We start from the raw sequence: 27541 nt of genomic DNA on the forward strand, positions 1-27541 counted from the left end.
ACACACAATGGAGCAAGCAATGATCCCCTTCAAAGTAGGGCTGCAGGCTCTTTTTGAGGTGGCAAATAATTGGAAATAGAAGGGACGCCCATCAATTGGGGAATGGCTGAACAAGTTGGGGTATATGATTGTGACGGAATACTACGATGCTGTAAGAAATGATGAGCTAGATGCTCTCAGAAAAACCTGGGAAGAGTTATACGAACTGATGCAAAGTGAAGTGAGCAGAACCAGGGGAACATTGTACACAACTGTTCAGTAATATGGTAATGATCAACTGTGAATGACTTAGCTATTCTCAGCAACACAAGGATCTAAGACAATTCCAAAGGACTCATGATAAAACTGCTATCCACCTCCAGAGAGAGAGCTGATGAGCTCTGAGTGCAGATTGAAGCACGCTTTTTTCCACTTACTTTTTCTTGTGTGTGTATGTGTATGTGTGTTTTCTTTTGCAACACGGCTAATATGGAAATGTTTTGTATGACTTCACATATATAATCAACAGCATATTGTTTGCCTTTTCAAGGGGGAGGGGAGGAGTGGGAGGGAAGGAGAGAATTTGGAACTCAAAATTTTTAAAAAATGAATATTAAAAAAATTTTTAAATGTGATTAGGAAATATTTAACAAAAGAAATAAAAATATATTTTATAAAAACAGGGCTGCAGAATATCTGGCAAGAACTTTAACCTTAACCTTATCTAGTCCATCTCTTCTACTTTACAGATGAGAAAACTAAGGCCTAGAGAGGAGAAAGGACATGTCCAAGGTCACCCAGACCTAGCAGTAGCAGAGCCAGCGTTAGAACTCAGGTCCTCTGGCTCCAAATGTAGCTCCCCACTGCATTACCATTCTCCTCTGCCTCAAAGAGCCTACCCTCTAGCTGGGGAGATAAGACTCATACACTGAAGACCACTAAGAATACTATACAGTGGCTCATGAAGTGCTAAATGGTGCGGCACAAGCATTAAGAGAAAGGGGAGGAATCCGAGATGGCTTCATGGAGACAGCAGGGCAGTAACTGGGCCTTGAAGGATGGGGAGGAGTGGAATAGCCAGGGGGAAAAGAGAAGACTGTTCCATGTTGGGATAGGGGGCAGGCAAGCAAGAGGGGCCCAAGAATGAGTATATCACATCTGTGGGACATTGGAGGGAATAAGCCTAATTAGAAGGGAGAAGATTAGGGAGAGTGTTTACTATATGACAGGTACTGTGCTAAGTATAAGGGATATGTATATAAGCCCTCGAGGAGCTTACAGTCTAAGGGGAGAAGAGTGAGTATAATGGGGAGTAAAGCAGCATAGTTTAGAAATAACTAGGGCAATAGTGTCTAGAATGAGTTGGAGAGGGGACAGCATGAAATCAGGCAGCACAGACCAGATGCTGCTGCAATGATCCAGGTGGGCACTCAGGAGCACCAGGGTCAAGCTGGGTGCTGACCACTACAGAATCCCAACCTGGAGCACTTCTCTGACTTCCACCTCTGGCTACCTTTCCCCAGCCTTCTCCTCCTTTCCAGCTGGGAGGAGACAGGACAGGGACCAGCGATGCCTCCCTTCCACCTGGCAACAGTTACATACCTTACTTACGGCAGCTCTGCAAATGTCACACACAGAGAATAACCCTGGGCTCAGACTGGATGAGAAGCCAATTCGATGATTCCCCCTAAAAGGGGGGAGGTTGCTTATGAGCTGACGGCAGCCATGTGCTCAGCTCGGCTGTGCCCCTCAGCCATGCTGCCCAACAAACCCTTGGCAGGGCACTCAGGCATGGCTGGGTGGAGATGCCAGCTGGTCTTTCATTAACCCCCTCAATGATGCACTGGAACACTAACAACCAGCATTCCACTCCATTAACTAATGCCATCTGGGGGTGGGGAGGGCAGAGGGAGGGGGTGTGTGGCACTGTCTGAATCCCAACTCAACTAGCAATGGATGGCTCTATGTATCTTTGCGCACACAGAGCCAAAAAGGCACAAAGGGAAAGCGTGGGCTCCTTTCACTTAGTTATAGTGACTGAGTGTGGGTGGGGGAGGGCAAAGAAAGACATGAAGCTCCCCCCACCCTTGGGGCTGTTGGAGCTACCCCCAGAATGCAAGCAAATCTCAGGGTAACTGTTCAGAGAACTAAGGAAGATAAAGGAACATAGAATCATGGAGGCGGAGCTGAAAAGGAGTTTAAAAGCACCCTCTCATTTTGAGATGAAGAAACTGAAGTGAATTGCCCAGTGTCACCAAGGGGGTGGCAGAACTGGAATCTGACGCCAAGGCCTCTGACTCTGGAGCCAAGCTCTTTCCCATCATATAAGGATGCTTCTGTACGCTGGAAAGGAGTTACGGAGAGTGGCTATCAACTTGCTGGGAACACTGAAGCTGCAGGAGGGCTGAGCTGGCTCTGTACCAGGGGTCAGTCACCCAGGAAGTGCCTTCATCCTGCTCTGCATGCTCAGGCAGCCACAGGTATGCCCTTGTCCTTCATCACATCCTTCATCCACCCCAAGAAGGAACCACAGGCCAGGAGAAGGAAAAAGAATTCCACTGGAAGATCTCTGGAACCCTTGGGTTAAGACCAGCATTTCTTAAACTGGAGTCGTGACCCTGGGGTCACAGTCCACAGTTTAAAAAGCGCTGATGGGGTCTCGAGTGGAAAAAGTTTAAGAAGCCCTGGATTAGACCATGGGAACATAAATTTAGAGCTGGAAGGGACATTAAAGGTCAGCTAATCCAACCTATTCTTTATATAGATGAAGAAAGGGAAGCTCAGAGCGGTCTCTCATTGTCCCAGGGTCACTCAGCTAGCAAGTGTAAGAGACAGGGTTTGAACCCTGGTCTTCATGACTCCAAGACTGACACTTCTTCTCCAGAAATGACGGCTCACCTTGCTGCTCCGCAAACCTTAAAAAGCACCATGTAAATTCCAACTCACAACTAGGTGGTAGAGTGGACAGAGAACTGGGCCTGGAGTCAGGAAGATCTGCATTCACATCTGGCCTCAGACACGTACCAGCTGTGTGACCCTGGGCAAGCCACTTCACCCTCTTTGCCTCAGTTTCTTGATCTGTAAAATGAGCTGGAGAAGGAAAAGGCAAACCATTCCAGTATCTCTGCCAAGAAAACCCCCAATGGGGTCACAGAGTCAGACTGAAATAAATCAAAACCAACAACAAAATGCCAACTATGAGTACTAATACAGTTGAAAAGGACAATCTTAGAAGTCCCCTCCTGCAACCCCTCATAAGAGTAAAATAACAAGCTGAGACCCACAGAGATCAGTGAAAATCTTAGAGTAGCAAAGAAATCTCACAGATCAGGGAGCACTGGTCCAACCACTTGGCTGATGTCACAAAGAACTGAGTTCAAATTCTGCCCCTGCTTCATGCTGATACATGTGACCTGGGCAAGTCACTTCAACTCTTGAGATCTCATCTATAAGATGGGTGGGCCAGACTAAATGACCCAAAAGGGCTTTTCTGGTTTGTTTTTGCCTTTCTGCACATCCCCAGTCCTTAACACAGTGCCTAGAATGGAGTAAGCGCTTAATAAGTGCTTTTTGACTCACTAAGGTCCTTCCAGTTCTGGATCCATGATCCTATGAAGTCCTATAGCTTTTCCCTGAAACCTGTCCCCACAGGGATCAGCTCTAATGGTCAGAAAATTCCTTAGACTAGGAAAGCTGAAATTTGTCATTCAGGGTGCCATCTGCAGCAGCAAAATAAAAGCGTTCCCTCTTCAAACATCCACTCCCCACCGATTTTCTTTTCCCCCCAAACTCTCAATTCCCCCAACTTTTGTCTTTCTGCCATGGCTTCCTGATCCCCAGCATCATTAGGGTACTCCATTCTTGGATACACACTCAAGTCACTACTCAAAATCTGTCCTTCTCAAAATCTGGGACTGCAAACTGGACCCAGGTGTCCAGATACAGTCAGAACCATGCACAGTTCAGTGAAAAACCTGGTTGGGGCTGAGGGTCCACCGCAAATAGAAGAGGACCCCCAGAACCTCCCAGCACCCACACGTAAAATCCAATCTTCCCTATAGTGAAGTTTCTGTGTGATAAGGAGCTAATAACATGAGCGCCTGCCCCCAGACACAAAGTGGGTAGATACCTCCTACCAACCACTGAATGAAGGGAGGCAGTTCTACCAGCAGCTCACACACACTGAGTCATTTTTCCCACCTGCACGGAAACGATGACTCTCGATGTTCAAGCAATTAGTAGACTTGCTTTCAAGTGAAATGTTTTAACCTTTAAAAAAAATCTAAGGAACTAAGGCTAATAGACGCCCACCATCAAAGCCAGCTTTCTCTGCGTCCCAACTAAGCCGCATTCTCTGATGGCCCTGTTTGGTGGGTGCTCCATAAAGACAGACGTTCACTTCCTCAGGAAGAATGGCAAGAGGGAGAAAGAGGGCAGGAGAAGGAGGAAGAAAATGAGGAAGGAGAGAGGAAGAAGGAAAGGGGAAGTATGGAGGAAAGGGGAAGGAGGGAGGAGAAGGAATACAGAGAGACAGAGGAAGGAGGCAGAGGAAGGAGAGAGGAGAGAGGAAGGCAGGGGATTGAGAAAAAGGAAAACAGGAGGGATGAAGAAAATAGAGCAGGAAGAAAAGGGACAAAAGGTGGAGGACAAAAGAGGGAAAGAGGATGCAGGGCAGGGGGAAAGGAAAAAAGAAGGGCAGGAGGAGGGGGAGGCTTACGAGATGCCATGCTAGATCAGATCTATGGGATGCTGGTACTGTAGAAGAGAACTGGCTGGGCTTCAAATCCATGACCCAAGATGAGGACAGACTGACTGCCATGCTACAGAGCTTGGCAGGTCCATAGGGAGAAGACTCTGGAAGATGTGCAGGTTTTTGCCAGAGGACACAGAAGAGGCTGCCTAGAACCCTAAAAGGGAGAGTTCAGAACTCTAAGATTCTAAGAGATGGAGGTGAATAAGGAGGGCATTCCAGTGAGAGAGCATTCCAGGCATAGGAGATAAGAATGCCATGTTCCCTTTGGCATACAAAGGCTCTTTGTCTTCCGCTGCCCAGTTAGCCAAAGGTTCTCATCATCACAACCCAGATTCCACCTTGACATCCTCAGCACCTCTGCTGATCCCAGGTCTTGATCCCCAGCTTGAGCTCCACTTTCACTTCTGCTCTTCCGTCATGTTTGTCTTAGGTTGACTGGCAACCAAGCCAACCACCAACTGCCTCTTGGATCCCCCCTCACCTGGTGTTTTCACTACCATCGAAATCCACATCCCTAAGATTCTTCTTCCTCAGACAGTTTGGTCATCATCAGTCAGCCTACAGCTATTTTCCCCTACCTCTGCCCTCCCATCATGTACTTTATGGTTTGCAAATGCTTCATTGCCATCTCATTGAATCCTTACAGCAAACTCATGAAGTAAATGCTACAGATATTATCCCTGTTTTACAGGGGAGGAAACTGAGGCTGAGAAAAGTAAAATGACTTGTCCAATGTCATATGGCTATGAAGTGTCTGAGGCCAGATTTGAAGACAGGACTTCCTAACTCCATGTCCAGTAATCTCTCCACTGTGCCATACCGCCTCTCATAAGCCCAGTGCTTGGCACATAGTAGGTGCTTAATCAATGTTTATAAATTGATTGATCCTGTGAAATTAAAAGTTTGACTAGATGATCTCTGAAGGCCCAGCTGACTAAATTCCATACTGCAAACCTTAGACTCCTATTAAGCATTGTTTCCAAGAGGGAAGAGCATCGGACAGTACAGTGATAGGAGGAATGCCTTCCTCATGGCCAATAGGATGGCAGCTTTGGGGCTTAAGATGGACTGACTCAGGAGTCATAAAGACCTGGGTTCAGATCCCATCTGTGTTACAACTACATGAGCCACCCTGAGCAAGTCACTTAGCCTCTAAGGGCCTTGGTTTTCTCACTGGTAATGGCCACAGCCCAGATGAACCAAGTAAGAGGAAATAAGGAGCTGAATAAGAATGGAGAGAAGGGGATGGCAAGAAGGGGATGAATGTGAGACATGTCAATGGGATGGATGTTGAAGGAGAGGGAAGATGACAGAACCACCAACCTAGACCTGAAAGGGCCATTCATCTAAACCCATTCATTTTATAGATGAGAAAATTGAGGCCCAGAGTGAAGTGACTCGCCTGAGATCTAGTAAGCATCAAGAGGTGGGATCTGAAGCCAGTTCCTGAGCGTGGTCTTACTGCACCACACTGCCTCCCCAATCGCTGATGGTTAATTTGAAGTTTTAAGTCCAGGTGGTTGGGGCACAAAAGATAAAAATGGAAATGAAGACCGTGTGAGAGGTAGTCTTCCACTTAAATCATACATCCTCTAAGCCTGCCTACCTACAGCATCTGCCCCGGTCCTGCTGAGTCCAGTCCTCTAGCAGCTAAGAGAGAAGCCAGGAGACCAAGTCATTCTTGAACAAACCAAGGAGGTCAAGCCAAGTCCAGCCAGGTTCCCACAGAGAAGACTGCGGTCTCACAAGGAGGTCTCTCTTTGGGCCAGTTAGAAACACCACCCTTCCCTCCCCACCCCAGCTCAGGCTCTGCAATAATGACAGCTGCCTCCATCATTAATATGCTCCTGAGTAGACACAGACTGGGCTTCCAGGCCAAGCCTGTCCACCACACCACCAGTCACCACTGACTACCTGATTGATGGCCAAAGGGACCTCTTTTCCTTTTTTGCCTTTTACAAACTGCCCAGTGAAACTCTAACAGGCTGAGGGAGTCAGGGCTGGCAAGCCCTTCATCTGCCAAGTCCTCCCTTCCTCGCTTTCACTTCTCAGTCCTCACCTTCTTTAAGATCCTGCCTGGAAATCTCATCCATATCCCTGCCTACTCCTCCCTCCTCTGAGATCCCTTCCCATATACACTGTATATATTTTGTATGCACAGAGTTGTTTGCATGTTGTCTTCCCCTTTAGAATGTGAGCTCCTTGTCATTACAATGTGTTGTGACCATATAAATTTTTCTCCAGATTCTGGTCCCTCCATTTTGCATCAGTTTATACAAGTCTTCCCAGGTTTCTCTGAAACTATTCGCTTCATCATTTCTTATAGCCCGACAGCATTCCGATACAGTGGCATGCTATACTTTGTTCAGTTATTCCCCAACTTATGGGCATCCCTTCAGTTTCCTATTGTTTGCTACTATAAAAAGCTAACATAAATATTTTTTCAAAATATCTCCTCCTCCTCCTCTATCCTTACCAATAATATTTGTCCAGGGACAAAGAAGTACTGATAAACGTGGGGAAAAGTGCTTTAGTGCTCTCAATGTGCTTGAATTCTTCTCTTGGGAAGGTCTCTTGGGCAGAGGGAATTAAGTTATCCAGCATTTAACTAAGCATTGGTACACTGAGTCTTATATGAGGATCTGCATCTGTGAGGGGTGGGGAGCAGAATATAAGAAATAGAAGCCAGCCTACTTCCCGCAAGGAGCTCATGCCATCTAGATAAGAAGACAAAACAGAAGCAAATCCAGGACCACCTTCAGGAGCCCTTCATCTGCTCCAGTAGCTGTGATACAGATAAAAGGCAAAATGCCTTTTAGGGACAGGGTCATGAAGTGTCTTCTCAAACCAATCAGGACCTTACACTGAACACATTAAGCCCCAAATACAGGAAAAGGAATCAGTGAGTTCCATTTCTGAGGCTAAAGAGTATCTGAGCAACCAAAGGAGGGCTATCAAGATGGCAAAGGGTCTCAAGCTATTTACTAAGGAGAAGAGCAGATGGCGTTGCGGTGGGGGATAGGAGAAGCATCTTCATGATACAAAAAACCAGGTTAAGAGCCACTGGATTAGAAGATCTCTCAGGTCCCTTCCAGATCTAGCTTTTTGAGATGCCAGCTGCCCTAACAGAAGACTTTCCTTTGATTAAACAAGCCAACAGTTAAAGTTAATATTTCCATAGCCCTTGAAGCTTCAGCTGATACTTTACATATAATATTGCATGTGATCCTCACCCTGGTTTAAGTGACTTGCCCACCAATGACAGGGTTCCCCAGCCAGGAACTGTCAGAGGCAAGATTCAGATCAGGTCCATCTTGACTGTAACTGCAGAGTACAGTGCCTGGTACACAGTGGGCACTTCATAAATGCTCTATCCATACACCTGCCTATTTACTATTTTCCCATCATACTGTACTACCTTCTGTTTCCACCCTAAGCACTCTGCTAATTGTTCCCCTGTGAACAATTAGCTAAATTGTCAACTGAGGCTTCTGTTATCCCCCAGCTGCACCTGTAGTATAGAACTAATTCTGCAAGAGCAAACCACTAGATCTGGTTATAGGGCATTTGGGGTCTCCACAATTCTTCCCCACAAAGTCACTCCTGTGGTCCAGGATGCACTGCCCAGCAGGAAGGGGGAAGCCAGTTTCCTAATAGGATCAGCACTTTTACAGTCATGAAAGTGATTGGCTGCATCTCAACAGACCTAACAGTCCACCACTCCCCCTGTTCACCATGGGAACTTTCAAGGCTGCTCCAACAGGGCCCAAGGGCAAGGTTGGCCTGGAAAGGCAAGGGTCTTTTAAGGACACAGGCCTCCTGGTCCATCCAAAGACTTAAAAGCCTCCTACATCTGCCTTTCCCACCACCTATAGCAAAAGGTTTGACCTACATTTCCAGGGCCACCTGGGAGTATGATAAGTTTAGCAGAGACATAGGGGTCCTAGAAATTGGGACATAGGAGAAGGCAAAGTAACCAGCCCCTTTTCACAAGCCTAACTAGGTCACTAAACACAGAGGGTACCTCCCCTTCTCCAGCCTCTGGTTCCTCTGATACCTGGAAGCCAGCCCTGCTATACGGCCCCTTTCCCAAGGGCCAACAACTCTGCATTTGTCTTCCCCTTGGGGGGTAGGAGTGAGGGAAAGCAGGAAATACTCCATGGAGGGGAGCCAGAGGTGAGGTCTGAATGCTAATGCTCAGGCATTGGAAGCAGCTTCTCACAGCCACAGGAAAGCTGCGGTTCCCCTCCACTGAGTCGTCCCTTCTATAGAATGAAAAACAAGGATTCATGGGTCATTAGAGCTGAAAGGAAGATCACCTAGTCCGCCCCCCCCCCATTTTACAGCAGAGGAAACTGAGGACCAACCAAAGAGTGAAAAATTACTTACCCAAGGACACCACAAGTAGTGGTTGGCTGGAACTCAATTTTCCTGACCCTCCTAGCCCGGTGCTCTTTCCTCATTATTAAAAACATTTTTAGTTGTTAAAAATGTTTTATTGCTGCTCTTTTTTTTTTTTTACTTCCACGTCACCTCTCACTGACACACCCCATTTACTTTCCCCCCAAAGCCCTCAGGACCTTCCTCAAGTAGTCAAGCAAAACAAAGTCAACACATTGGCCAAGTTGAAAACATAGGCTTTGTTCCTCATGCCTTGTCTACTCCATGGTGCCATAGTAGGCTTATGGATAAGGCTGGGCCAGTGGCAGCAAGCCCATTGTTTTCTGTCTCTTTCCTTCACTCATCAACTCTCCCATGTGTAAAATGATGGAGTTGGACTAGTCAGCCTCTACTAAGGAACTCAGGAGCTCCAAAATCCAGTCTTAGGACCTCTCTGAGCTGGTAAAATGAGAGGATTTGTCTAGGTGGCCTCTAATTATACAATCCTCTCACCTAGATTAATTAATGAGCTCCTAGTGTTTATATCTTTTACTTTACTTTTCCATTCCAGCTTGGTTTAATAGGCATCTGTTCAGCAGTCTTAGCTCCCCCATTCGATTGTAAGCTCCATGACAACGGGGACCATGTCTTGAGTCTTCTCTGTATACTTATCTAGGTCTAGCATAAGACCTTGCACATTATCATTCAATCAATATGTATTTATTAAACACTAGAGCTGGAGATACAAAAACAGAAAGACAAAAACAGAACAGCCCTTGCCCTCAAGAAGCTTACATTCTGTTGGAGGAATAGAAGTAGATACAAAAGAAGTACAAGGTACTCGGGGCAGCTAGGTGGCGCAGTGGATAGAGCACCGGCCCTGGATTCAGGAGGATCCGAGTCCAAATGCAGCCTCAGACACATAAGACTTACTAAGCTGTGTGACCCTGGGCAAGTCACTTAACCCCACTGCCTAACCAAAAAAAGAAGAAGAAGAAGAAGAAGAAGAAGTACAAGGTAATGGGGGGCTCTGTCCGCTCACAGGCTATCTCCAGACTCCAAGGCACGAGGGTGTCTATGAGAGGCCCGCAGGAGATGGCCCTTGGGCTGGGGCTTTGGGGAATTCTAAGAGCTGGAGGTGAGGAGACAGTGGATTCCAGGAATGGAGGACGCAGCCTGTGCAGAGACAGGGAGAGGAGAAACTGAACGCAGAATGGAGAACATCAAGCAGGCACTCTTGCATCTGACCCTATCTTTCCACTCACGGAGCTGCCACAGGCCCTCGCCTCTAGGCCCTGTGGCCCAGGTCGCTGCAAGGGCCTCCCAAGGGGTCTCCCAGTCCCAGGCCTCTGCCCACCCACTGCAGTCCACCCTACCCGCTTTTGGTGACAAAATGGTTTTCCTAAAGTGAGGACCTGCCCACGTCTGCCCACGTCACTCCCCGGTGGCTCCGCATTGCCTCTAGGACGAAACTCTACCGTCTGGTGCCCACGCCCCTCCCAACCTGGCCTCAAACTATCTTCCCAGCCTTACTGGATCGGCATTCTCCCTCCTATACCCTGAGATCCATCCAGACTCCTCTTGTTCCCTGCCCTCTCCTCCCTCTCCCACTGGCCCTTCCCCTTGCCCGGAAGCAAGAAAGTACCTTCTTCTCACCTCTTCCGCCTAGACTCCCTCTCTCTCTTCAAGACACAGATTTAGCATCATGTTCTAGGTAAAGTCTTTCCTGATTCCCTCCCCAACTTTTAGCACCCTCCCTCCCACATTACCTAGGATCACTGGGCTTGGAGTCAGGAAGACCCGAGTTCAAATCCAGCCTCAGACACTTAGTAGCTGTGTGGCCCAGGGAAAGTCACTTATCCTCTGCTGCCTCCGTTTCCTCATCTGTAAAACGGGAATGGTAACAGTGCTCACCGCCCAGGGTTGTTGTGAGAAGTATAATGGCTGGTACATTTTGTTCATTCATTTTGGTCATGTCCAACTTTTTGGGGTTTTCTCTGCAAAGATATACTGGAGTGGTTTGCCATTGCCTTCTCTAACTCATTTTACAGATGAGAAAACTGAGGCAAACAGGGTGAAGTGGCTTACCCAGGGGCTGGATTTGAACTCAGGTCCTCCTGATTCTAAGGCCAGAGCTCTATCCACTGCGCCACCTAGCTGCTCCCATAGTAAACACTTAATTAATGTTTATTAACTTACATTTGTATCTCTAGTCCCTAGCACAGTGCCAAGCACCTAGTAGGCCCTTAACTAACGCGTGCTGACTGTTGCTTCCTTAGGCCTGCTTCCTGTCACCCATTAGCGTTCCCCACCGCCTTTTCCTTAAACAAAGACCTTAGTCCTTCATTCAATGCCTTGGCTATGGCAGGAAAAGCCAGCAACTCCCTGAAAACCCTCCCCTTGGCCAACATGAAGCACCAAAGGCTCCACTGTGGTACCACTATCTGGCCCCAAGAAATGCCAAGGGCAAAAGGAAATGGGGCCAGGGGAGGCAACTGCACTTCCAGCCCCCAGGCAGCTTAAGCCTGTAGCCCTGTTTCTGTGGCACAAGCAATCACAGCAAGGGAAGAGCCAGAAGACCGGAGAAGGCAGGATGTGGTAGGCCAGGCGCACCACTGGGATATTTCCAGCCTACCGCAATGACCAGCCTGGAGTTAAAACCCTGAGCCCCACAGAATGCCTCCAGAGCCACCTGTCCCCCGAGCTGTGAGCTCACCAATGAGCAGGGCCAGCCAAGCACGTGCCCCAGAAACCTGCAGAAATCCTTCGAGGGCAGTCAAGCTACGCTGCTGGTGGACGCCACTGCCAAACATGAGCACGGACCACTAACACCAGCCTTCACCCGGGCTGCCTCACCCCGAGGCACACCTTGTGGCCAGGCCAGCGGATAACACCAAGCCGAGAAGAGATCCACAACTCAGGCCACGGGCGGCCAGGTTTCCCTCCTGCCTCCTGACACCCGCCCTTCTCCATTTCCTGCATCCAATGGGGAGCGGGGCTCATGGGATCTTTCCCAAGCCCTCCAGCCGTCCCTTTCCTTCCCCACCCCGCCCCCATCTCCATGCCTTTCATCTCTACTTTCTAATAATGAGGAGGTGGATGACAGCTAGGCAGTGCCAAAGGAGCAGCAGTCTTCAAAGCCCCTTACAAACATTAACTAATTAACTGCGCTCCTGTCTCCATCTATAGAGAAACAAGCGTAGGGAAGCAATCCAGACAGAGACTGAGATCTCATTCACTTCAGAGGGGAAAAAAAGACAACAAAAGGTTAGAAGGCATTTTAGCAAGAGTACTGCCTCTGGAGTCCAGGGACTTGGGTTCAAATCATGCCTCTTCCTGAACCTCCCTGGGCCTCAGTTTCCTTATCTGTAAAATTAGTGAGTGGGACTATAAAATCTGGGGGGGGGGTGTACACAGACATACATACATACATACATCTGAAGTCCCTTCTAGCCCTAGATCTATGATTCTATGAAGTCTTCTGAGCCTCTAGTCTCAGAGTCGGGAAGAGTGAGGTTCAAATCATGCCTTAAGATACTTAGTAGGGGCAGCTAGATGGCACAACAGATAGAGCACCAGCCCTGGAGTCAAGAGGACCCAAGTTCAAATCCGGCCTCAGACACCTGACACTAGCTGTGTGACCTTGGGCAAGTCACTTAGCCCCATTGCCTAGCCCCGCTCCCCCCCAAAAAAGACACTTACTAGATGTGTGACCCTGAGCAAATCCCTTACCTTTCTGGGTCCTGGCGTCTTCATTCCTAACAGGAGAGAGCTGGACGTGATTGCCACTGAGGCCCCTTCCCGACCCAAGATCCTTGGTTCTCCTTCCCTCTGGACCCTAAGGACTCCTCTCTGTTTCAGAGTGGTCAGCCAGCTAGACTTGGGAGCCAAGCAAAGGGCAGGTCTGAATCCTGTCTCTGGCCCTCAGTAGCTGGGTGACCAAGAGCAAGTTAGTTCACATTGTTTGAGTCTCAGTTTCCTCATCTGTAAAATGGGGAGACTCACTGGGGGATAAGTAAACCCTTTCAAGAGCTATGTAAATGTGAGCTATCATTATTATTGTAATAATTAGCCCCCCCCATCATTCTCTCATTCTCCACCCCCACATCAAGCATACTCTTGCCACTCCACACATCTGCGTCTGTCATTTCTTCTTGGGGAAAACAAAAAAAAGGCTTCAGATGACTAGATGAATCTTAATTCTGTCTTCTCATTCCTGAGGCTCTAGAAGCCGAGAGAATTTTTGGCTGATGCTGGAAATAAGGAATAAATTACTATGGCTATTCACAGAACAACAAGATATTCATCTGAATTTTACGCCAAAGTTTTGGGAGGGGGCACCTCCCACCAGCCCCAAAGTCTCATCAGGGACGTGACCCTGCTCATTACCACCTAGCTTAGGAGCTGAGAAGGGGATGGAATCAGAGCCTTCTGGGATACATTTATGCCTCCTTATCCCTATCTTTCTCCTTACAACCGATAAGAAACAAAAATCAGTACAATGGATGTACCTGATGCTTGGAGGACAGAGGGACTCAGCCGGGGTCAGAACTAGAACCCAAGTTATGGGACCTCAGAAACCTCCAACTTCCTCATTTTATAGAAGAGACAACTGACTTATCCAAGGTCACAAGATCAGAGTTGGGGTTTGATCCCTGGCCCTCCAACTCCATAGCCGAGGCTCTTCTCACGGTATGACCTGTACTGTACCGCCTCCCCAGTCCAGGCAGCTCGCTAGCACGGATAGAGCACTGGGCCTGAAGTCAGGGAAACAGGAGTTCAAATCCTGCCTCATACACTATGTGACACTGGGCAAGTCACCTATAGTTTGTTTGCCTCAGTTTCCTCAACTGCAAAATGGGCATAACAATAGACCTACCTCGCCTGGCTTGTTGTGAGGCTCAAATGAGACACTATTTGCAAAGTGCTTAGCATAGTGCTTGGCATTAGACTATGAGCGCCTTGAGGGCAGGGACTATCCTTTGCTTTTTTTTGTATCCTCAGCATTTAACACGGTGCCTGGCCCATAGTAAGAGATTCTTTAATAAATGCTCATTGACTGGCTGGTACATAGTAGGTACTACGTAAATGCTAGGTGGTAGCAGTAGCAGTTAGTAGCCATAGTGGCGGTGGTGGTCATAATGGTGGTGATGATAATAGTAGTTGTTGTTATGATAGCCATATTTCCTCTAAGACAGAATGCTACCTCTCACCTCCTCTGACCAAGCAAAGCTTGGTCTAATCAATCCTACTGATACCACATGAGAAGGATATGGGCAGCAACAGTAAGGATGAACAAAACAAAGGGGAGGGGAATTAGAGACAGAGAAGAAAAAAGGAAGAGGGAAATGGTGCCATGCCAGAAAGATCCTTAGAAAGAATCCAATTAGGGGCAGGGATGGAAGAGGGGTGGGAGGGACATGGCTAAAGTTGGTGGTTTATGATGGGAGACCACAGGGCCAGAAAAGACCCCGACCCCGGCTGACTGATCCCCACTCATGCTCACCAGCTGGACCCCATCTGATCTTCTCTACTCCCCAAATCCCCAGCCCCCCAGGCCTCTCCTGAACCCCACCCCTAGTAAAGCAAGGAAAGAGGGATCCATCCTTCTGAAGCAATGAACTGGTCGGTAGCCTCAGTGATCCAATTCAACTTTGGTTCTTCAAGAGAACTAGCTGGGGCTATCCCTCGGGCCCTCCAGAAAGGGCCCGAACATTCAGCACAGAGCAAATGCTTAATAAATACTTGTTGATTGACTGAATGTGGACTCAAGACAAGCAGGGAGTGGAGCTCAGCACCAAGGAGAATCCCAGGGCACACCAGTGAGGCCTCAGTCTGGCCCCTGGGGCCAGACCCCAACTGCATGAGAGACCAAGGGAAAGATGGTAAACTGTGGGTGGAGCCACAAGCCGACATGGGACAGCTTCAGAACCAAGAATGTGCTTCTAGGACCAGCAGAGGTTTCATGACACTCCAAGGCCTTCCCTTGAAGAACCCTGACCTTTGGTGACCAACACAACTGCCCAGTTCATAGGATCACAAATACAGAATTGGAAAGGACCTCAGAAGAGTCTAAGCCTGCTCATTCTACAAACGAGGAAACTGAGGCCAAGAGACGTTAAATGCCTCATCCAGAATCAACAGCAGGTTAAGTGTCAGAGATTGAATCCGTGTCTTTCTGACTCTAAGCAGACACACATCACATGTCCCTGGTGTTCTTCTGTTGGCCAAGAAAGGAACGTGTCTATTCTCATTATACTGTACAATCCTATTCCCCTTAGAAATAATCCTTAACAGGAGCCTGGTAGCACTGGTTTGCAAGATGGGGCTTAAAGCTGAAAGGGAGGCTTAGAGATCATCTACTCCAACCTCCTCATTTCACAAAATGAGAGGCAGCACTGTGGCTAGAATGCTGGACTAGGGAGTTTAGAAGACCTGGATGTGAATCCAGACACTACAGACATTTATATCTGTGTCATCTTAGGCACCCTTTATTCTCTAGACTTGGCCACCACGCTTCAGCTGTCTTCCCCATCTGTCTCCCATTGGCAAGTTCTTCCCAGAACCTCCACTCTGAGGCAGGACCAAGATTAGCCATGCTTCATTCTCTGGACTTCACCACTATGACCTTCCCAGATTAAATGTTGCTGAGCCTCATCCGTGGATGGAAGGGAAGGGAAGGGGAGTTTCCTCTCCTGGAACTCCCTTACAGAAGAAATCACAGATACAGTCCAAAAACTAGCATTATTATCATTACAGAAGAGGAAACTGAGCCCCAAACAGGAACACTGACTTGTTCAGAAGTAAAAAATACAGTCAGGATTCAAACCCAGCTTTCTATCTCCAAATCTAGTGCTCTCCCCACTAAAGTAGGCCACCTTTTCCTCTCCCCTAGAAAGTCATATGTGCTATCTCCATCCAGTCAGGGGCCAACTTTTTTTTTAAGAGTTGGGCTTTTGTATAGGCTCAACACCCCAGGACTGCAAGCCTTGTGAGCAAACAGCTTCTTAAGAGGTAGAATGACTTCCACTGAGTCGCAGCCAGCCAAATGACAGCCCGTGTATTTGTTTTAATTGAGGTTCTCATGAAGAGGAAACTTCATGGCTAACAGCCCAAACATGATTCTGTAACAACTCCCCAAGAAGCCTCGTGCCGAGAACACAGTGGGGAGACTGCTGCTGACTTCAAGGAAGCAGTTTGAGAAATGGGGAACAGGCTCTCCCTTGGGTCAACCCCCAGCCCCCTCATTCAATGTTGAGCTTGCTAGGATCATAGGACATTAGAAATGGAAAAGAACTAAGGAAATCTAGCTCAACCCTCTCATTTTACAGAGGAAACTGGGATCCAGGGAGTTAACAGATTCATAGATATAGAGCCAGAAGGGATCTCAAAGACCGCTGAATCCAACTTCACTTTACAAATAAGGAAACTGAGGCATAGAGCAGTTAAGTGACTTAGACAGTCACACAGCTATTAAGCATCTTAAGTAGGATATGAACCCAGGTTCTTGGACTCTAAATCCAAAGCTGTTTCCACTATCCCACACTGCTGCCTGTGCAGCCTAGGGGCAGGCTCCAATGTCACCACGCAAGACACAGGGCTAGTTAATAAACAAATCAGATGAGGCCTTCTTTGGCACGCATGAAGAATCCTGCCCCAAGCTTACCAAGGAAGTGGAGCTAGTAAAACCAGCCAGCAAAGTTCCCAGTCTTGCTCTCCGGCTGGGGATCCCCTTTGTTCTGAGGGCCCCAAATCATCTCTCTGGGGGTTGGGGAACTGTAGCCAGAGGAAGACTCTAGACACTTAGCAGGTAGTGCTAAACCCTCATGTCAGGATGGAAAGAAGGTTCTTTCCAGGGCTTCCCTTCCCCTGGGTCCACCTCAAGAAAACCTGAGTTCAAACCTAGGAGACTCTGGGCAAGTCACTTTACCTCTGTCTCAGTTTCCTAAACTGCAAAATGGGGATAATAATAGCACTTGCCTCTCAGGGTTGCTGTGAAGATCCAATAAAAATAATATTTGTAAGGTACTTCGCCCAGTGCCTGGGACTGCATATTATGTAACTGCTAGCTAGCATCATCATCATTATTGTTACAGGGGAAGTGATTCATTAAAAAGTTACTCAGTAGCAGGTCTAAGTCTAGAACACCCTGGACTCCTGGCTTCCATTCCAATTGGGAATTCTCCAAGAGGCTCTCTTAGGGTAACCAAGAAGAAGCCACAGACAGCTCCTTCTCCCCATATTCCCCACCTAGGAGGGAGAAAGGTAATCAGTGCCAGATGTGAAAAGAGCTAGAGACATTCAGGAGCATTGGTAACATATAACAATGAAGCATTGTCATCCTAAGTGTTTGGAACATCACCTCTAAGAAGTCACCAGTCCCTTCCCTGCCTGTGGGTTCTGGAGCTGACCACCTGTAGGGGCCTGAACAGATGTCTGTGTGTAAATACACATCCATCTGGCTGCAGGCTCTGACCTTCATTCCATGGTGTTGTGGTATTGGCCACCACTAGGGAGAGGAGGCCAGAGCACATGGAGTAGAAGGTTTGGCATAGGACGACCACCCTGGGGACCCTGCTTTGCTCCTTTGATGTAGAGAAAATGAATCAGAATGAGACATCAAGGAGCAGAGTGGGAGGAGGAGGAAAGCAGAGGAAGCAGGGAAAGATGAAGTACAGGAGCCCAAGGGGACGCAGAGGTCAGGATGTGCATCTTAGACACTGCAGGAATCAGGGGAGAAGACTGAAACCAAAAGCATCACTTACTCTCGCCCAGGAATAATGCTGCGGATCTCAGGGTGTTTGGATCCTTCTCCCCATTCTAGACTCTTTCCCCTTCACCCCATGCTCCTACCACCCGGACCAGGGGCTCTCAGCCTCCTTTCGTATCATGGACCGCTTTGGCGGACTAGTGAAACCTATAATCGCCTTCTCAGAATGATGCTTTTAAGTAGCTAAAAGACATGCTAAATTTCCATTAATGGCAAGGGAAAACAAAAATGCCAGTTTTCTTTCCCAGTCAAGTTTGTGGACCTCCTGAAATGGTCCATGGACGTCAAGGGTTCAAACCAATCGAAAGAGGCTGCTTCCTCCAGCCCCAGAAGAGAGCCTATGATGATGCCATCTCTGCACCCAACAATAGAGAGGAAGCATATGTGTGGGCAGAACTTGGGAGGGGGGTATCACAGTGAAGTCGAATCAGAGGGAGCTGCTCCCCTATTGCTCCCTTCCCCAAGTGGCTTTGAATTCCTGATCTCCACCTCCCCATCTGGTTTAAGATACATGATATAGAGAGGGGTCCAGAGCACTGCCTCGTGGAGAAAGGGGTAGAGATGGGGAGGAGACACGTCTGAAATACTGAGAACTTAGCCCCCCACCCATCTTGGTAAAAAAGATAGATGGGACTATAAACACCCCAATTCCTAAGCAATACCCAGTGGGGACACTGACCACCAAGTCCCCAGGCCTATAGTCACATTATCCCAACTGACTATTTTGTAGAGAGTGGGTGCAGTAGATCCATGAAACAGAATTTTGGGGAGGGCTAGGGATGAAAAAGAGAGGAGAAGGGGCTGGCAAGGGATGATTACAGAGCTCTGGGGGTTTTCAGTACTGTAACCCCAGTTGCTCCCCAAATAGCACAACAGCCCAACCTCTCCCGTCTATAACTCCCTTACACACACACACACACACACACACACACACACACACACACACACACACACACACCCCTCTTCCACCCCCAGGATGCACGAGATGGAGGAACACAGTCAGCAGGGGAGAGGAGAGGAAGTGGAAAAGGGGCAGCAGCAGCTGGTTGCACAAGGAGCAGGTGCCGCCAGGTGCAGCTACCGAGGCCAGGAGGTGCCATGTCACCCCTAATCAGAGCCCCCTCCCACACCCCCCCAATCTTCCGTCCTTCCCTGGGTTGGATTACACAACAGGTAGGGAAGAGGGGGCGGCAAACCATCCGCTCTCCGACCAGTCGGAGTCCAGTCTCACCTAAGCCCTTGCCTCGGCCGCTCCCGGCCCCCAGTTTCTCCCCCACCCCAGCCTCCCCTTCGGCTGCAGCCTTCCTGCCTGGAGCGCGCTCCCCGGGGGCCATGGTCGTGGTCTTGACCTCCCTCCCTTTCCACCCGGCGCAAGCACGTACTGCTGTAGAGGGTGTCGATCCAGGAGAGGCGCGGCAGGCCCCGGTGGCTGAGCGGCTCCATGCCCCGCTGCGCTCGCTCGGCTCCGTCAGATCGGAAACCCGACCCTCATTGCACAACAAAGGAGGGAGGAGGGAGGCAGAGCTGGGGGAGGAGGGAGGGACAGCCGCCGAGGAAGCCGAAGTTGCCGCCAGGGGCGGGGGAGAGGCCGGCAAACAGGTAGCAGGGAGGAGCGCGGCGGAGGCAGGCTGGGCGGCCCCGTGGGCCCCGCGCGAGCCCCGAGCGCACCCGTGCCGGCCGCGCCTGCTGCCGCCCCAAGCTCCAGCTACGGCTTCCGTGAATAGACGCGCCGCGTCGCGCCGCGCACTGCTGCTGGCCCGGGGACGGGCAACTTCCCGGGGGCTGCGCCGCGTTCTGTGGGGGGACGGCGGCCAGCGGCCAATCGCAGCGAGGCTCGCCCCGCCCCCAACCCGTGGAGGGAGGGGTAGGGCAGGGGGAGGAGGAGGAGGAGCAGGGCTGGGGGGCGCGCCTCCGCAGCTGGAGGGCCTGGGGGACGCCGCCGGCAGTCTGCTAACTGCCGAGCTGGGGGGCAAGGAGAGGCATAGGGGCAGGCTGGCTTCCCCCTACAGAGAGAGAGCGCCGGGGCTGCAGCCACAGCGGGGCCTCAATCTCCCCCAACCTGAACCGGGTGCACCAAAAAATAAAAGTCTTAATTCGGAAACCCTGCAGTGGAGGTGGTGAGTGGAGTGAAATGTGGGGCGGGTGAGACTGTCTGTGCGGGAGCGCGTGGAATGCCACAGGATCCCAGATCTGGAGCCGGAAGGGGCCGCGGAGGCCGTCCCAACCAACCCCTTCGTTTTACAGAAGGGGAAACTGAGGCTCAAGAAAACGAGCTGATTCCTAGCTCTGGAGCTGGAGAAACCTCAGAGGCCGTCTAGCCCAACCCCTTCATTTTACAGAGGAGGAAACTGAGGCCAGAGGAGCTTAAAGGACTTGCTCAAGGCTCAGGTAGTGACCATGAGCTCTCTGCATTCCAGCCCGATAGATACCTGCCATCCCAGGATGTCCAAGTGCAGCCGGCAGGAGAATCAGTATCACCTGACGGGTCCTTCCCTGCCTCTATATAGGGTTCGTTCTCAGATTTGGGAGGAGGAACAGGAGAGCTCTGTCTGCATCAACCCAAGACATCGAGACAATGGGGGAAGTCCAGTTTCCTTCCCAAGTACTAAGGAATCTGGGTGGTTTACACACGGCACTCTACCCCAGAAGGGCAAGTCTGCAGCAGTTCCAACCCTACCCTTTCTGGGGGTGGAGGACGGAGGCGTCAGCTGCCAATTTGGAGGATATAGAAACGGCCCTAAAAGACCCTCCTGGCCATGAGTAACCCTTGGGTAATTCTTAACCCTCACAGAGAGGGGAGAGAGAACTGATCTCAACGCCAGGAAGACCTAGGTTCAAGTCCTGCCTCAGTGTGACCCTGGGTAAGTCCTTTAAACTGTCAATTGCCACCACCACCACCCCCCCAGCTCTTTAAGACAGTAAAATGCTACAGAGAAATTGACAGTCTGGAGTGGTGGAGGGAATTTCTTCCCTAACCCAAAGAAATCACGGGTTAAGTTTGAATCTTAACCAAGAAAAAAAAAAAGCTTACCATGCCATAGCCTCCCCTTATACCCCAATCATCCAAGCAGCAAGCATTTATTATGCACCTACTGTATGCCAGATACCGTGTTAAGCACTCCAGGGCACAGGGATGTGACAGGAATAATAGTGGCTAATATTTACAAAGTACTTTAAGATTTGCAAAGTTATTTGATCCTCTCAATAACCCTGTAAGGCAGTAGGGCAGATGTCATTTAGCCCATTTTACAGAGAAAGAAACTCAGGCCCCCACAGAGATGAAGTTACTCAGTGAGATACAACCTGGAGTAGAATCCAGGTAGCTAGGGTGCATTCAAATCCACCCCCAGATGCTTACTAGCTGTGTGACCCAGGCAAGTTACTTCACCTCAGTTTGCCTTGGTTTCCTCAGCTGTAATAATAGCACCGACTTCCCAGGTTGTTGTGAAGATTAAGTGAGATAACTGTAAGGTGCTTAGTTAGCACAGTGTCCGGCACATAACAGGCACTGAAAAATGCTAATTCTCTTCCCCTTTCTTCACTCCAATGTTCTTTCCACTCAGTCAGGCTCCCCCTAGACTCCATCTCTCCATCTTTAGTTGAGTGTAACCCCCTAGAGGGCAGGAGTCACTTCCTTTTTGCCAGTGGCTCCTGTTGCTGTTATCTCTGACTCTGAAAAAACCACAGCACACCAGTACCGTCTGTGGGGTTTTCCTTGGCAAAGACACTGAAGTGGTGTGCCATTTCCTTCTCCAGAGGATTAACACAAACAGAAATGAAGTGACTTGCCCAGGTTCACATAGCTAGTAAGTGTCTGAGGGAGAATTTGAAGTCGGGTCTTCCTGACTCCAGGCCCAGCGCTCTATCCATTGAGCCGTCTAACTGCCTCAGGCTTTTATATATGTTGTCCCCACCTCTAGATCTTAAGCTCCTCAAGGCACTTTCATTTTTTTTATCCCTGTTGGCTTGGACAGTCCCTGGCACACAGCAGGCATTTAATAGATCAAATCGGATCCAAATTCTACATGTCAGGCACATTTGTTGTTTTTGTTGATCTCTGTGCAGCATCTAAGGAGGCCCCCCCCACAAAGGGCATGGTGCTGTCCCTTTAAGATGCCTTTCTTATTTCTCAAATTTGTCATCTCTTCTCCTTCTCTTCCCCTCCCCCTCCCCAATCAAGATTCATTTACTTGGTGGAGAGCCAACAGGTCCTTGAAGGCGGCACCCCTAGCACAGAGCCTGACACACAGTAGGTACTTAATGCTTGCTCATTAACAGTGGGAAGAGAGGGAAGAAAGGAAGCTGTTTGGCAATAAGGAGGGGCAGCATTGTAGGCTAGATCTCGTGTGTCAAATAAGATTGATTGTCTTAGGGAGAGAAATACCCTTTGGTATATATTTCTTTTAAAACACACACACAACTATGTGATGGGCATTCACAATTTTTTATATAATTCTTCCTATTCTTTGTCTCTTAAAATGTTTGTGTTTATTGGTAAGTATTAAGATTGCAATTTTTAAAAATATTTTTTAAAGAAATGGACCCTCAATTGATGGTAGTGAGGCCTTGTTCTTGGTCTGAAAAGCCCCCTGTCCAGCCAGAATAAGAGGCAGTGGAATGGAAGCTAAATAGCCCTGGAGTTTCCCTAGTGGCCACAGTGGCCCAGCCATGCTCTTTGGAGCTGTAAGCTCATAGATCAAATCCAGCTGGAGATCTGAGAAGGCCAAAAGGAACCTTTTTTGTTGTTTTTTTAACCAGAGGGTGACTCAGAGAGCCCTCCCTGGGCTCCACTCAGCTTTCCTTCCTCCCTCTCTCCTAAGTCTCCAAGTCTTAGCCACTGGATTCTCCAGCCCCTCTCCTTTGCCCTCATCCCACCCAAGCCCTGGCTTGCAGAGAAGATGAGAAATACCAAGGCAGACACCAAAAAAATCCCTCTAACAGCACCTGGAGTGTTGGCAGGAAGGGGGGAAGTGCATCTCCTAGGAGCAGCTCCAGAAATAGAGCCACTATGGGAAAGGGACCAAACAATCTCCTGGAGGAGACTGAGTGAGAAAAGGAGGGAGACACCCATGAGAAAGGGGGAAGGAGGAACAGAGGGGGAAGGGAGGGAAGTCTCTCTCCTTTATACTTGCCCCCAAAGCAGAGCCCCTGGAAGTCAATGGACACATCTTCTCCATCCCCATCCCCCTGGCCCCTGTGAAAAAATGCAAACATAGAAGCACAGATTTGGAACAGAAAGGAAGGTCTGGAAATTTATCTAGGCCAACCATCTCATCTGCCAGAGGAAACCAAGGCCCAAAAATGGGAAAGTGAATTGTCTAAGGTTACCCACAGCCAAGTAGCAGAGCTAGATTTGAATTCATGTCTTCCAACCCTAAATCCAAGACAATTTCCTCTACACCAACATAAGTCCAGCCTCATCTATCATCCCTCATAGGAGTATAGATTTAGAACTATAAAGGACTCTGGAAGTCATCTCTCTCACTTTACAGAGGAGGACCCTGAGGTGTACAAGGTCACACAGGTAGCAAGTAGCTGAAGCAGGATTTGAACCTGGGTTTTCTACCCCCCCCAATCCAGCAGTTTCCTCTGTACCACAGAGTGTCCTGCTTTGCCATTCCTCCAAAGTCACCACCCTAGGGATGAGGCTGGCTTATTCAGAGAACACAAGGCAACCTTTGCCCATGTTTTCTATGTTCTGAAGTTCCTCCCAAGGCCACATCCAAGTGCATGGAACAATGAGAGAGGCCACAAATGTATCCATCTAGGTGCCATGCACATTTGCATGCATTATGTCAAACCTAGCTTGTATATAGCTCCTTCTCTGGCAGTTTTCAAGATAAAATATTGCAGTTCCTTTCCTTGGGGCTGACAATTTATTCATTTTCTCAGTCTCTTCCTGTCCACCCCCTGCCACTGATATAGACCTCCTACTTCAAAACTCTGCCATGGAGAAGAGAGGGAAACAAAAAGCCAGGAAAGGGGGCAGTGAGCAACAGTTGGTGGAGACAACTGAACCAATGTCTTTTGGGGGGCCTATGAATGAATAAGCATTTATTCACTTAATGTCAAGAGTAGCTTTTCTCTATGACCCTTCTGTCCTTCTTATCCTACATCAACTGGGATTGCTGATTAAGAGCTGGAAGGCACCTTAAAAGTTATCTTTTCTATTACTTACAACATCACTAATGTGAAAATATGTTTAATAGGAATGTATATGTATAGCCTATATCAGATTGCGTGCCATCTTGGGGAGGAAGGTGGGGAGGAAGGGGGAGAAAATTTTAAACTCAAAAGCTTATGAAAGTGATTGTTGATAAATCAAAATAAATTAATAAAGTTTAAAAAAATGAAGGACAAACAAAAAGTTATCTCCTTCCCCAACCCCCCTAGTTTACAATGTAGGAAATGGAGACCCAAAGTTAAGTGAGTAGCCAAAGCTCACAGTAGTATTAAGAGGCTGGGAGCTGACCAGGAGTCCTTTCACTCCAGACCCATCCTTTACACTCTTCTATGCTGTTGCCTCCTCCTTCTTTTATAAGGTGTGAAATAGAGGAGGCAGCATCCTAGAGCAGGAAGAATGGTTCTGGAGTGAGAGGATCTGAATTTAAATTCAGCTCCGCTGCTGAAAACCTGTCTGACCTTGGGTCACTAACCTCTCTGGGTCTCAGTCTCCTCATCTGAAAAAAAGAAAAAAGTGAAGGAGTTAGCCTAAGGTTTCACCTCATGTCCAGCAAATTGGCAAAGATGGAAACAGTCAGTGTTGGAGAGGCTGTGATAAGCTAGGCACACTAGTATATTGTTGGTGGAGCTGTGAATCAGTACAACCCCTCTGAAAAGCAATTTAGAATCATGCAAATACAGTGACTGAAATATCCATGCTCAGAGATCCCACTCCTAAGCATATACATCAAGGAAGTCATTGATAAGGGAAAAAGTCCCCATATATGCCAAAATATTTACTTTTGTGATAACAAAGAATTGGAAACAAAATAAATACTCATCAACTTGAAAATGGCTAAACAAACTGTGGTATGTGAACGTAACAGAATATTACTACGTTATAAGAAATGACAGATATGGTGAATATGGAGAAACCCGTAAAGAGCTACGTGAACTAATAATGTAGAGCAAAACGAGCAGAGTCAAGAAAACAATATACATAATGACTACAACAATGTAAAATGGAAGAAACACACACACAAAATCAAAAAGTGTTACAAAATTGTTACAAAAAATGTTACAAAATTATAAAGAATAAACATGGCTCCAAAGAAGAAATATGAGAAAACATTCCCACCCCAGCCCAACCCTTTGCAGAGGTGGGAGGTCCCCCAGTGTGTTACATTGCACATATTTTTCAGACCTTTGTGATGTACTAATAAGTTTTGCTGATTTTATTTCTTTTTTCATTTTTAATCTTTAAAAATATTATTATTCTAGGAGGGGAAAAGAAAGGGGTAGGGATATGAGGGGAAATTTTGGTGAGAGAAAAGACATCAATCTTGTTGTTCAGTTGTTCTGTTTTTTAGTTGTATCCAACTCTTTGTGACCCCATTTGGAGTTTTCTTGGCAAAGATACTGGAGTAGTCTGCCATTTCCTTCTCCAATTCATTTTACAAATGAGGAAACTGAGGCAAACAGGGTTAAGTGACTTGCCTAGGGTCACATAGCTAATAAGTGTTTGAATCTGGATTTGAACTCAGGTCTTTCTGACTCCAAGCCCAGCATTCTGTCCACTGCACCACTGAGCTGTCCCCCCCCCAAGATATCAATACAACTTATTTATAAAAAAAACAAGAAGGAAAAACCCAAGTGGGTTAGATTCAGTGGCCTCTGAGGTCCCTTCCAGACAGATACTGTCCTTCAAGGCTCTCTTCAACCCTAGGGCCCTTTTCTCCTTCAAGAAGATGACTTTGCCCCAGCTTACTCTGAACTTAAGCTAGCAATGCAAGCCTGTGGGCTTTTGCAAAGTGAGTAGGATGATGTAGGCCCTGAAGGAAGCATCTGCCCTGATGTCTATGGGCCCCTTGGTACCAGAAACCAGAAGAGGGAAGAACCCTGATGCCCTTATTCACACAGCTTCCTTCCATAGAGTCATAGAGTTGAAAGGGGATCTCTGGGGCGACCTGGTCCAACCCCCTCATTTTATGGTGGTTAATTAATGAGGTGCTGCTCATGGTAGAGCTAGGACATGAGAGGAAATGTGGTAGAATATATAAAGGGCTGTATTGGAAGTCAGAGGACCTGAGTTTGAATCTTGCCCCAACACTATCTTTGTGACCTGGGACAAGTCACTTCTCCCCTCTCTGGGCCTGAGTTTCCTCATCTGTAAAATGAGGGGTTTTGGCTTGCTCTCTTCCAGCTCCAAGTCTGTGATCCTACTGTCAAGCACCTTAGCACCCACAGGGCTTGGGTCAGATATAATCTTCTGCCCCTGCAGGAGGAGGTGGCGTTAAAGACGCCTTCTCACCCACAAACCCAGGGAACACGAACTGGATCCATCTCCAGGACTTCAGAGCAGCAGTGAAGCATTCATAGGGAGGCTGCCCTGAGTTCTGCCCTGTGCACTCCCCTGTCTGTCCTCGCATCCCTGCGTCAATTTAACACAATTCAGCAAACACTGGTCAAGAAACTGTGCTGCCCAAGGCCTAATGTCTAGGGCTCGGCATGGCCCATACCCTCCATCTAGTTGGGTACTGACTGCCCTTACAACCTTTCTTCTTTTTAATTAAATTTGGTTTTATTTTCAGATCAGCATTCTCTTCCCCTCGCATATGTATGTATGTACACGTGTATATAAAAACACACAAACACATCTATGAAACCTGCTATTCACCTCCAGACAGAGGTGATAGACTCAGAGGGCAGATATCTAGCTATCTCGTTGTCTGTTTATATATCTGCATATCTAGATCTAGACATATAGATAGATCGATATAGATAGATATCTGCCTTTTAGACCTTTTTAATGACCTTTGAGAGTTTTCATATATTATACACACACACACACACACACACACATACATACATACATATATATATATATATATACATATATATATATATATATACATATATATATATATATATATATATATATACATATCTATGAAGAAGAAGGGGAGAGACAGAAAGAAAGGGGGAAGAAAGGGAGGGAGAGAAAGAGACGGATGGAGGAAGAGACAGTGTCAGAGTCCTTTGAAACTGGTCGCTCATTGGGTTGATCCGAGGTCCTCAGTCTTTCAAAGTTGCTCGTCTTAACAATACTGCTATTAATGTAGATGTGGTCCTCCCGGTTCACCCTTTCATTTCCATGGACTCTGGTGGCCACTCAACCATTTCTGCTGGGGAGACACCCCTCCACTTACTTAATCCCGAGCCACCACCTCTCCTTGAAGCTGAGCTTCACTTCCAACTTAAAACACAGTGTGTGTATTCATTCCACCAGTCTGGCTGCTCTTGACCAGCCTCACCCAGAGGCCAGAAAGCCTGATCTCGTACATTCGGGTTCAAGTGTAAAGTACGTACTTCCCCCTCCTGCATCAAACTATCCACCTGGAATCGTTCGTGGAGGACAACGTCAGGTACAGTTCCCTTCATGTGTGAAAGTCTGGTTTCTAAATGTCAGGGACAGCATCTCCCATCAGAAGTCAGTG

General features: G+C 48.0%; 1 protein-coding gene across 2 annotated transcripts in view; it reads right to left on the bottom strand.

Annotated features, from left to right (window-relative positions):
• Nucleotides 1-27541, bottom strand: part of ABR (ABR activator of RhoGEF and GTPase) — a 300921-nt gene that overhangs the window by 211552 nt on the left and 61828 nt on the right. Inside the window, exon 1 of one of the 2 annotated variants that reach the window (XM_021007060.2) lies at nt 19265-19571. The exons of the other annotated variant lie outside the window; for it this stretch is intronic. Coding sequence (XP_020862719.1) covers nt 19265-19325 — 61 coding nt within the window. The 5' untranslated portion in view covers nt 19326-19571. Of the gene's footprint in view, nt 1-19264; nt 19572-27541 lie in introns of those variants that run through there. 2 annotated transcript variants of the gene reach the window in all.

The sequence above is a fragment of the Phascolarctos cinereus genome, unplaced genomic scaffold (genome assembly GCF_003287225.1).
Source record: "Phascolarctos cinereus isolate Bilbo 61053 unplaced genomic scaffold, phaCin_HiC Scaffold_5;HRSCAF=322, whole genome shotgun sequence".
NCBI lineage: Eukaryota > Metazoa > Chordata > Mammalia > Diprotodontia > Phascolarctidae > Phascolarctos > Phascolarctos cinereus.